The sequence below is a fragment of the Chanos chanos genome, chromosome 14 (genome assembly GCF_902362185.1).
Source record: "Chanos chanos chromosome 14, fChaCha1.1, whole genome shotgun sequence".
NCBI lineage: Eukaryota > Metazoa > Chordata > Actinopteri > Gonorynchiformes > Chanidae > Chanos > Chanos chanos.
In genome coordinates this window covers 16343343-16355713 of record NC_044508.1, presented here as the reverse complement: position 1 = coordinate 16355713, position 12371 = coordinate 16343343, and the positions used below count along the sequence as shown (strand labels likewise).

Sequence of the window (12371 nt, the reverse complement as noted above, 5' to 3'; positions counted from 1 at the left end):
AGATTGGCCTTAAAAGGATAAACATGTCATAATGTTGTAGGCTCGGTTAATTTTACTTCTACTACATAGCACTGTCTGAAATGTGAAACAGCTGGATGTCCATCGTCACCGCTTGATTCCCGCTCCCCTCGTCTTATTGGGACCGGGTCCTACGTGAATCCGCGGACCTTACAAATATTACTGTGTTTACCTGACAAGATGAAAACATATATTTCTGAAAGGATTTTTGTCAGTAACGTTAACTCTGCATTTTCGCTAGCTAACTATTAGTATGCGTCAGCAGTGGATACACACAGGACCCGGTGTTATGCCCCAAATGGTTTTCAAGCCATCTGGTTTCCGTACGCATACGGGAAGCAATTAGCTTGAAAACCAGTTGATTTCAAAAATGTCAGACATGGACTTAAAATATGGCCATGGCTGCCTTGGTGAGGAACCTTTATCTTTATCATCTTTATCTTCCATTGTAGTATCCATCAGTAAAACTGCCAAGTTCAGTTGTTAAAAAATGCAGCACGCACTTGACTGACAGCATTGGAGTAGTTTACTGTGACTGTTTTTTCCCCTGTGATGAACACAATATGGCCTATCGCATTTTAGAAAAGAAAATTCGTCCGCTGACTTCAAAGCTATGCGTTAAAGTAACGAGTACGAGAACCTTCATAGAAATGTAGTGGAGTGAAAAGTACAATATTTGTATTTCAAATGTAGTGCAGTAAAAGTCATAAATTTCCAAAAAAAATAGCACTCAAGTAAAGTACAGATACTCGGAAAATGTATTTAAGTACAGTACTCAAGTAAATGTACTTCGTTACTGTCCACCCCTGCCTATAATAAAGAAGTATGCCAAACGAATAACACTAAGAAATTGAACCTCCGTCATTTTCACTCGAGTTCACATTAGTGGTATATTGAAACGATGCACAATACGTGAATGCTACCATTCGGTCATTGTGAGAGAGGGTGACATAATAACCGCTAGTTTAAACACGACACATACATCTTGGAAGTTAATCAAATCACATTTGTTTTCATATTACTTACAAGTTACATATAGCTCAGTAGTAGTTTAGGCCAGTTTACATCAGCGAGCTAAGGAGTTGTCAAAGATTGCGCTCGTCAGCTGTCCGGCAAAACCTGCGCGACTCGTGTCCTGTCTGTCTTTCATAATGTGTCATTGCGCTCCAAATTAAGGATTTTTTGTTAACTGACATTCCTTTTACTCTGTTGTCAGTGTTGGGAGTAAGGAGCACTGCTTGAAAATCTCGTAGGTCAGAATGTAGTCATGTAATATAGCCTTGAATCAGGCCTGCCACTGTTAGGTGTTGCCACACAGGTAAATCCACTGGGACTGAGTGAAAACCCAACTCCACGAAAATCTTTCGTAAAAAATGGTGTTGACATTTAATCTTTTACATTATGAGAAGCATATTTGTTTATAACATCTGGATTAGAATATAACACATGTTTTACATGTCTCCATGCACGCAGTTTCATAAATAAATGATAGCCTGCCTTAGATTTTAATTTCACTACATTGCCAATATTTCCTGCACCCCTATTTTTGTAGCGTTAAAACTCAACGTCTTTTGTGTGCAAGTGTTATAGTTAGTATAAATACTCAAGGATCTTTAGTGCCATCTAGCGAGCAAATAGGAGACTTGGCGGTAGATGTAACACAGATGTGCAATTTTAGATGTTAAATGGTACTCATGACTTAGTAACTAGTTATTGTGATATATCAAATCATATTGCAGGGATATTAAGTCATTATTAAGGTATATTAAGTTGAAATTGTGATTTATTTACACTTGGTAAGATTCCTGGGATATTAAAGCAGAAATGTGAAATATTAAACCATATTTCTGACATACATAGTGCTAATTGCAGCTTAATATAAGGATACCAAAACGAGACCAGTGGTAGAATGTATGACAGCACTTCTTTTCTTTTCCTTTCTTTTCTTTTCCTTTCTTTTCTTTCCTTTTTTTTCTTTTCTTTTCTTATCTTTTCTTTTCTTAATTTGATTTGGTGAAACAGGATTCCTTTCCAGGGTTCTGTTTTAAGAAAGATATTGGCTTCAAAATATTTATGTTGATGTGCAAGATTTTTCCCTCTGAGCACAAAATGAAATTGTTTTGCTGGTCTTGTAGGCACATATTGCTTGTATTGGTTATTCTGTTTGTTTGTTTGTTTGTTTGTTTCTGTGAGCTCTTTTTAAAGGTTTCATAAAACCAATAAAAGCAGGAAAACACAATAAGACATTTCCGAGAACCAGTTAATATCTTGGTCACTTCAGTATTTTAATCAGATTAATTGCCTGATATTTCATTGTAAAGCAGCCTTATGATCTTTAGCAATCAGAAAACTGTTTGAAGCTGTTACAACATGGTGGCCAGAGAGAAACACAGACACACACACACAAACAGTGAGAGAGACAGTATGTGTGAGAGAGAGAGAGAAAGAGAGGGAGAGATTTACCTGAGATACCTTAGTTAATGTTACGTTCAGTGCTATCAACTTAAATCTACTAATTCAGGGGCACTCTTGAGTGCAGCCAGGGGGTGGCAGCATTGTGATATAAATTGAAACTTGGGCTTACACACCTGAGACAAGATGTATCATGGTTTAAAAATACTCTCATCTGATTGTTCTGATAGAACTTTTAAAGACCATCAGCATAGTTTTGACAAGAAATCGCTTCCAATTTAAGCACTCGATATTTAAAGTCTCCACAGTATGGAATATGCAGTACAAATAGAGTAGTATTTATTTTCTCATGTGTGCCTAAGTCCTCAAGAACTGAATAGTTGGGTAAATTAGTTTTGTTTGTTTATGCCATCCTAGAGGAAATGTCCAGTTAGATCATTCTAGCAATTACCACCTCCAAGACATGTCCTACCTTCATACTGTAGAATTATCAAATATGAGTTCTGGCTTCATCCATTTTTCCACACAGGTTAACTACACAATCATGCAGAAATAAGCCCCTTTTCATTACTTTAAAACTTGTGCTACTCATGGCTATTAAATACCATCCTTTAATATATGACAAGCCTTCATACAGATCTCAGGAATACACATTAAAGGAAAATTACTTGTAAAAAATTACCATACTTATTTTCAAGGGATTCACTGTCAAGCTGCTGGTCACCTGATTTATTTATTTTTCTGTCATATTTTGCTGACACTCTAAACCTCACCAGTCTTGCAGTTATATTCAGATCTGTGTTCAAAGACATGTATAACTGCTTCCCTGCACACTTCTGCAAATTTCTAAATTGGTTTGTGAATTTCTGGTCCCATTTTAATTATAAGGAAATAAATTGGCCTTCCTGACTCCACAACACTGACATTGGGGTGAAATGACATTTCATTTTAAACAGTGCAAGGACAAATACATTCATGGGCAGAATTGATGACATAGCTGAATTAGCGTTACTACATGCATACTTTCTCTGACAGAGTGGGTACGCATTTGTTTTCATTGATTGTGAATCTTTGACGATCAAGTTCTGCCCTCTAGTGGGCAATGAAAGTACTGATAATTTACTGTAAGTCAACTTACTGTAAATGTTTTCTTCCTTTTACTACCACTGATAAGGACAGTTCCCAGATGGAAATACGATAAGTTGTCACTTAGTCACTTGTTGATTAAAGGAATTCTCATAATATAACACCCCTCCCAGGTCTTATGATCTGCCGCTCCTGATTGCCACTCACAGCAAAATATGGAGTGCGTTCAAGATTTCAAGACCTTTCTCCATGGTCAAACATGGCTATAACAGAGGAAGGCTATTCTCTGCTTCAAGGCTATTGCTAAAAAGGGACCTGAAGGCAAAGATTACCAGTGAAATCCACCTCAGTTGTCATAGGCAACCTCAGACACTCAACCGTTCATATACATACGTTCAAGGTTTTTCATTTTTGGCCTGCTGTTTTCATGTAAAACAACACTTCCTCTTCCTTTTAAAGAAATGACCCCAACTGACCCCTGAGCTAGATGAAATAAATGCATACTTTACTCCAATGAACATCTGTGTACACTAATGTGAAGTATTTATAAACAATATATATAGGACTTGAAAGGACTTAACAGACAGTCAGAAATGCATGAATTTTTTTTTAATCATTTTTAAAACATTTACAACTATTGAGGACAAAAAAAGTTACAAACAGAATTGACCTGCAGTTTGCATTCATTTTCAATATGTTACATAAATAAAACTTGTATTTATAAATATCTCTTTTATAAACATATAAATAGTTTTTAAACATAAATACATTTATGCAGGAATGAAGTACATGAATGTACAGCAGCAGCAACAATATACAGCTTTGCGGTTTTTAGTTTTTACACCATTGTCCGCCATCTTGTAGTGTGTTTTGTCTTTTACGTTATACATATGTTTTTTCTCTTGTTTCTTTCTTTCTTTTTTTTTTTTTTTTTCATTTTTTGGGATCATATTTTGTCAAAGTCCCCATAAACGCTGGTCGTGCTGGCTTTTCGTACCAATAATCCGGTTCTATTTAGGTTTTTCCTCAGCCGAGGAACAACTACGTCAAAGTTGTCCAAAGCCATTGTTCTCTGAATGCTCTGTGAAGAGAAGAGAGGATCATTTCTAGTGGTGAGATGGATTTGTTCACACAAAATGTAAATTTCAGTACATTTACATCAAAATGCTTGTCTGTTAGGTAAATTGCAGTTGCCCTCTTGTCAGTGAGGTACTTCTGTTATAGATCTTTTTAGTTTTAGAACCTCTAAACTCAGAGATGCCCAAACAAAGTAGACATTATCAGTATGGTAGTGATATGAAGATGTTTATCTACAGAACACTGGGAGTTAGTCATATATGGAAACACAGCGAGATTAGTCATACGGTGTCATCAACCATCACAACAACACTGTATATGATGTCACTGTATATGGCCCTTTTATTAGATGCCCTATGCCCTCGGGTCATTGTTTAGAAACGTGGTGCAAAGTGTTTACTCTTAATCTGGTCCGAGGGCTGTCGTTTCCTCAACCAAGTGTTACACTTTTTGCATGTTATTAAAGCAGGGAAGAAAGTCCCAAATCACCATGCCCGTTGTAACAGGTATTTATGGTTACTCTTTCAGTGATTTACTGAAAGGGCCTTCAAAAAACAACCTCATTACACCAAATGCGTTCTGTCATATATGAAGCAAACCAGTTTATGGATAGATTGGGTGTTCTCTGAATTTTGCCAATAAATCTCTAACAATATTGATTCATCTATCACATATAACGTATTTATCAGCTTAATTTTTCACCTCCTTCTCTGACTGAATTGCCTTACATAACTGTAGAGGAAAATGGGGAGAGATATTTTGCCTTGTACAACAAAAAAGGCCTGTAACAAAACTCACCAAGAAAGACCAGCAGCTGGGTAGTTGGCAGGATGACAGCCCATGCCGCTCATGGTGCCTATCCTATCGATCTTGTATCCGAAACAGCCGCTCCTGGGCGTGGAACCTGCTTTCTTGTTTCCCGACTTGTTTCTCCGCGAGTTTGGCTGGTCATTCATTTTTCGCGCCCACATAATCTTAGCGCGTGTGTCCATCGTCAGTTCTCGTAGCAGGCGCGCTCTGTTCTCGAGCCTCCGTTCTCTCTCTCCAGACGCCAGAAACTCTGACAGTTCCTCTCCCAGCAGCGCTCTAAGGGGCTGGAACATAAAGACAGGGATTTTTAACACACCCATTCAAATTATCATCATCTGTTATGTCGTAACCTGTAGACAAAACCAAACTGAGGGAAAATGTGCGTGCCATATGACTTAAAGTCAAAACGACTATGATGCTGGCAAGTGACGGTAGGGTAAGCTACAAGGAGTTCACCCCTGTAGATTAATAGCTATTAATATTGTACAATGGCAGAATGTAGTTTACCGCATTTCTGTGCTTCAACATTCGAACTCCTACATTCCAAACGAACATCTCAACATTTAGACATCACTCTTAATTTTGACTTCATTCTGGCATCCTTCATTTCATGCCATATTTCACCTCGGTTTCATCCACACAACTGAAATGTGTACCGTGTCTATACCAGTCCGGAAAACTGAGAACTTGAGTGCCAAATATTATATGGGGCAAATGCAGCCCCTCATCTGAGAAACCCTATTAATCAGTTACTACTTTTAAACGAGATTATCTTGCTTTTAGGATAACATTTGAAAATACATTGTCTAAAAAAATCCTAAAAGCAATCTTAGCGACATTACCGCGAATGTATCATCCGCGGTTGTAGAGTTCACTTTCGCCCTCTGCTGCTCAGGCACACACGTCACGGCCAATGTCCGAAGTTCACTAAGATGCAGTGCGCATCACAAGAGTCGCGTTCACTTGGAGGTTCTCGGCTCCGCGCTAACATAGCCAAATATATTTTGTCTTAACGATCGCCTTTTTTTTAACACGAAAAAGAAACGAACTGTCATTACAAGTATTCGCGGGACCACATTAGACCCACAGAGATCTCGCCCGAAGGTGTCTGCTGCTGAGATAAAAGTGATAAATCAGTAACTTGCCGGCTTGAGCCACTGACATATAAAGACAAATATTAATTTATTAATCACACTAGACCCGTTTAGCAGTAACATAGGCCTATACAATGTTATTTGATTGTACTGAACGATGAGATGAATGACTTCCAAACATCCAGTGACAAGTTAGAAATTGCTCTTAATTTTGATTGACAGTATGCTTTTTGTTTAAAAATATGACAGTTTCACTTCCTTTGCATAAATCACTGGCAAAACCAAACCATGCAAGAACTGATTTGATTTCCGTATGAAATCAAGCTTGTTGTAGACAAACGTCTACTATTTTTAGATATATTCCATGCCACAAGAACATAGCCAAAACTGAAAAATCTACTTTTTCACTTTTGGCTATAATAGCTTTCAGCTCATTCACAGATTCCAAGAGAAAGTCTTGGCGCACTACATCAAGTTGCCTCACCTTCTGTTGTGCCTGTGTCAACGGCTTTGCCTCTGTGCAGACTGAAAGTAGAGCCATCAGTAGTCCACAAGCCACTAAATGTGAGGGATTCATTCTGACTAGAGTTTAAAGCTGGGTCCGCTTTAGAGAATGTAGTTTTCGACCAGATATGTATTCTTAAACTCGTTCTCAGTTCCCCGTTTACTCAAAAATTCTCAAGTGCTTCTCTAACTGTATGCAAGGCAACTCACCGCTTTTATAGTCTAGCAGTGGTGATGTCATAGCAACCTGCGTAATGGTGCTCTCCTCCTCCTGTACCTTGCCAATTTTTCACATTAGGTGACCTGTCTGGGAGAAGAACGCGTCATGTCATACTCTAATGTCGATGAATGACACGGGACTTTCAGGGGATATGCTCACATATATGCGTATGCCCACAAAATGTTAAATCTAATTGGCATTCAGTGCTAAAGTCATTTCAGTGTCCTGCCCTGTCCCCAAAAATGAATAAAAATGATGAATTTGGACTCCTAATCTCGGTAGGTTTGTTATAAGACGCAGATATTGACTTTAAGCAGTCGGCAGTCGCTCCCTGGGAAAAGAATAAAAAAGTCTTACGTTTTTTATGTCAGACAGATACTGACTTCAGCATGAGTAGTCCCTGTTATTAGGTTTTATTAGACAATTGACATTCAACTTCATTATTTTTGAACTACTAACAGTACACTGAACAGAACTCAGAATACAAAAACATAAATAATAACATTTCAGAACTCTTTTTCTCGTTATCTCTCTAAACATTGTCGTCGTTCATATGTAACTGGCACTGCGTCCACTTGCACAGAAGATATAATATGTATCGTAGATATTTGTGGACGTTAAACAAATAATAGAGACAGTAAATTTCATTCAAATGATTTTCAGACAAGCAAATCAAGCACAGAGCGGTACATTTTGTCTCACATTTCCCCCAGGCACAGTATGACAACGAATTCACGCAAAAAAGAGAAAGGTTGCGCAGCACGGTGACCAGAAATGCACTCTTTGAACTAAATTGCGTGAACTATTGTGTGTGATATGTTTCACTTACTGGCATTCTCGAAACAGTGAATATAATTTAATCAGCTAATCGTATAACAGAAACTTTTTAAAGAACGGAATCGCTTGATTGTGGAGTGTATGGATGTAGAACCGATATAGACGCTGGGGAATCGGCTCAAACTTTGTTTCCACATTTATGAGAAACAATGAGAGATGTTCATCTCACAGTTTTCATTATTTAAAAAAACCCCAAAAACATTTTAATCAGTACATCAGTCAGTGAATTACTCTTGAATACTGGTAGCCCATTACTCAAAAATATGAACTGTACATTTTTGTAATTGGTTCCCGTTCCGAGGTGCTTTTAATAAACTGACACCCTGTTGCTTCTGATTTTGCCTTTAAACTGCGGAACATAACGCATTCTCGACATCGTATTAACCAGGTTGGCCACAGTGTCAGTGAAAAATGCAAAACAGAGGAGGGGAGTGGACATAACTATTCTAGCACCTTCTATTTTGAAACACAGAGTGGCACTGTGCGCTGTCATTGTTAGAGCGGTGACCTAGCGATTCGGAGCAGCTATCCGACGAATCAAAGATATGATGTATATGATGTTACTGTTTATGACTGAATGATGCCTACGTGACTTATATTTATTTTAGGGGCAAATATCAAGTCATTGCATTGTCTTTACTGTTATCAATTTAATGACTTGTGTGCAGTGTAGTGAATAGGCCTCATTTTCTCAATGAAATCACTTTCTGGATTTTTAAAAAATTAGTAGTAGTAGTAGTAGTAGTAGTTGTAGTAGTGATAGTGACTAATAACCTATTATACTGATCCTCTGAAGATGACCAAAACTAACCATCATCAATATATTTCTAGTAGATAAAAAATATCGCAGAAAAACTCTGCAGCAAAAGTAAACAGAACAGCATGAAGAACTTATTATTATTCTAAATAAACAAATAATTACGTTTGAATATAAATATGAAACTTGCAGAAAATAAAACTCTCACACCTTATCTGAACAACAGGCTGTATTGAGAATTCTGTCTGTGTACTTCTGAGGTGTAAAATTACATTTAAAACAATATATACTGGGACTGCTTGACTGATATTGAACAGGGATAGAAAAGTCAAATGTGCCATACCATACCTGGCAGGTTTTGACCAAGCACATTGGACAGGTGTCCCTGTCTGCTGAAGGGCAAAAAGTGCAGTCATTTAGGCTAAGGGCAACCCATACACCATATATCAGCCTTCATGAAAACCAAACTGCATGGGGCAAATTCAGTAGATGTTAATTACTTTGGACAGTATATCGAACATTGGTGTACTTTGTTCTTAAGTTTCATTTTGCAATGGTGATGCACAGGTAAGCCCCAAGTATAGGCAAACCAGAATGTTTAAGGCAGATATCAGGGAACTGCTCACAATGGCAAAGATCTGTTCTTGGCCTGGTTGAATAATTCTCTGTCGGCAAATATCATGGACAGGTACCCCACCCCCATTCGTGAATCGATTTTTATGCAAAAGGCCTGTGCCAACTTTGCCGGTTCATGCATTCTGTAATAGCCTGCCTGAAATGGGATTTGACAGGTTGAAATGTGTTGTTCATCAATGCGGGCGCATTTCTCTAGGGTCATTGTAACTTCAGGGAGGTAGAGAAGGGGGGGGGGTATGGTGAAACCGAAAAGACTTGTATTTAATATAACTCCTCTTTAGACGTGTCGTGGCCTTTTCAGACATTCTTTTGCATAATCATTTAATTCAGGTTTAATTTTCCCTAGCTGTCACGTGGAGCGTGCGCATTTAAAACAACCAAAAGAACAGAAGATATGACACATGGATAAATCTAAATGGCACCAATTAAATGAAATTGCTTCCTAAAGCAATCTACCTATGTTTTCTGCTTCCATTTAACTACATGGGATAAAATAGTAATTTGTCTATGAATGATCTTCAAGATAACGTGACGTTAGGAGTGCTATAACATCATTAATTCATCCAGAATTATTCCTGTTTAGGCAAAAGTTCCTTTTTAGACCAAAGCTCTGTATTTCAACTTCTCCTACTCCTTCAGATTGTAAAATTCACCATAAATCATTTTTAAGGAGATGGCCATTTTCAAAGACAAGCTGTACTTAAGAAGAATCATAAAGCTAAATATGACAGCACAGCACAGTTAATATTCTTCAATAAAACAAGTTACAACAGTTGAAGTAGGTCCTCTGAAATGTGTGACCATTGAAGAAGTCATTGCTTCAGTGCAGCGTATTTCCTCGCAAACAGCAGGACACAGAGACTTCACACAGAGGGCTTTTTCTCTGTAGAACATTTCTTTTGTCTCTTCAGCTCCTCAGTCTATTAATCCATTATGGTGGTGTTTAACCATTTTAATTTGGCCATCAGTTTTATTATAAATTGTTTATTAATGGCTGACGTAAAACCAGATGGTCAGGCTAAGTCATGTGATGCAGTCAAGTTGCCGAGTGAGATGAGGCTCACGCTCTCGTGACTTTTTTCAGATGTTTACTTTTTTTTTGGTTGTGTGGACAGCAACGTCCAGTCTTTCTTTCCATCCCGAACACCTCTGACTTGAGGGTCACACAGACAGCTGTACTGATGCTGACCCTCCACCTTGTCTGAAATGCAGAAGCGTATTGCTGTAGCATTTGACAGTCAACATAGAATACTGGAACCTCTGCAGTCACATATCAGACGTTGGTTTCATTCATATAATCGTACGTTGTCTTTTCCATGAATGTCTATGTAGACAGGTGATCTGTACATTTTCTGATTCTACTAATATTCTACCAATGATTCGCTTTTCTCCGTCAGCCTTGTCTGCCTCCATCAGACCTATCAGCTTGAGAATCCAGTGACTATTTATGGAGATCATGGCTGTGAACGTCACGCTTTGTGCTTTAACCAGTCAGAACGGATTATTCAAGCATAGAGTTTATCAGGCCAGGATCAGCTCGCATGGATCGAATGAATGCTTTAAAGTAAAGAAGGTAATAATATTCTACATACACTCAGATATGGATCATGCTGCCACATATACTAAATAGTGATGTACCAAGGACACCAGCCTGGCCAAACGCTATTACATTTTATATTACCGTACTGCCAAACTACACTTAAAGGAGATGTTCTCTCCATTTGACCCTAAAGCCCCATGGCAACATTTACCTTGCCATCTGTTGATATCTCAGATAGTTTTCCAGACAGATATATAAATTTATATCTTATTCATGTATTTATTTAGCATTTTTGATCAAAAAGGCTAATTTTTCACATTGACAAAAAAAACATATTTACATAGATAATGTTTAGTGTTTCATTAGCGGTGGTAGAGGTTTCATTGGATGGCGTTCTATATTGTATTTAACCTGAGTGGAGCTCATTTTGTAGGCCCATACACAGGAACGACAAATAACAGTGTTCAACCCCAGTGTTGCTGTCCAAAAACAGAATGTTGTCCGTATCCCTATTGGAGAGTTGTAGTTTTATATATACAATGTATATAAACGTCATATGTTGTTGTACAGAGCATTAATGGCAACTGTGAAACCAAGGTGCACTAATATTGGTTTATTAAAATATTGGTTTGCTACAATAGCTCATCTCAAATTTGTATCAAATATTTGCTCATAAGACAGCAACCACTAAAATGGGTCCATGTTTCAACAAGCCACAGTGTGAGTTATGAAAAGTCCTTGACCATTTTAATGTTTTTTCACAGTAACTTTCAGGGTTGGAAAAAGTAAAAGTAGAAGTGCTCTTGCTAAAAAAAAACAAAAAAACACTTTAAGCAGAGTTAAACTGGCAACCATTTTGGTAAATTGTAAATGAGTGACTATTTTACTCAACTTAGAGTATTATTTTTTTGAGCAAGAGTACTTCTATTTTTACTTTTCTCACTCCTGGTAACTTTACTGTAAGCTTTAGTCACATGGGCTTTGAAAGGTTTACTAACCACATTGCTGGTTTTTCACAGTAACTATACTGTAAGCTTTAGTCACATGGGCTTTTAAAGGTTTACTAACCATGTTGCTGGTTTTTCAAAGTAACAAAACTGTGAAGTGTCATCACTAAAGGTCTTAGAAGTTCCAGTGTAAGGGTTGATAGAATGGATTGAACACTATACAAATCTAAGAGACCTGCTTTTTGAGAAAAAATAAAATAAAAAATAAATATATATACGTGTGTGTGTGTGTGTGTGATTGCAATATTGTTCAATGTAAAATTTATCCTCTGTTTGAAAAGTGCCTCATTACTCCTGGTTGCTTGAAAGTTGTCAGTTGATATTTTGTTTGTAGGAAAACTAAAGCAGGTGCTAAACAGATTTGATAAACAAA

The 12371-nt window shown here is 37.6% G+C and overlaps 1 protein-coding gene across 1 annotated transcript; it reads right to left on the bottom strand.

Moving 5' to 3' along the window:
* Positions 1-5387: 5387 nt before the first annotated feature.
* Positions 5388-7074, bottom strand: nppc (natriuretic peptide C). Its single transcript, XM_030791119.1, has 2 exons — positions 6982-7074; positions 5388-5687 (listed from the first exon to the last, which is right to left on the bottom strand). The coding sequence occupies exons 1-2, from the start codon at positions 7072-7074 to the stop codon at positions 5388-5390; spliced, it is 393 nt and encodes a 130-aa protein (XP_030646979.1).
* Positions 7075-12371: the final 5297 nt, after the last annotated feature.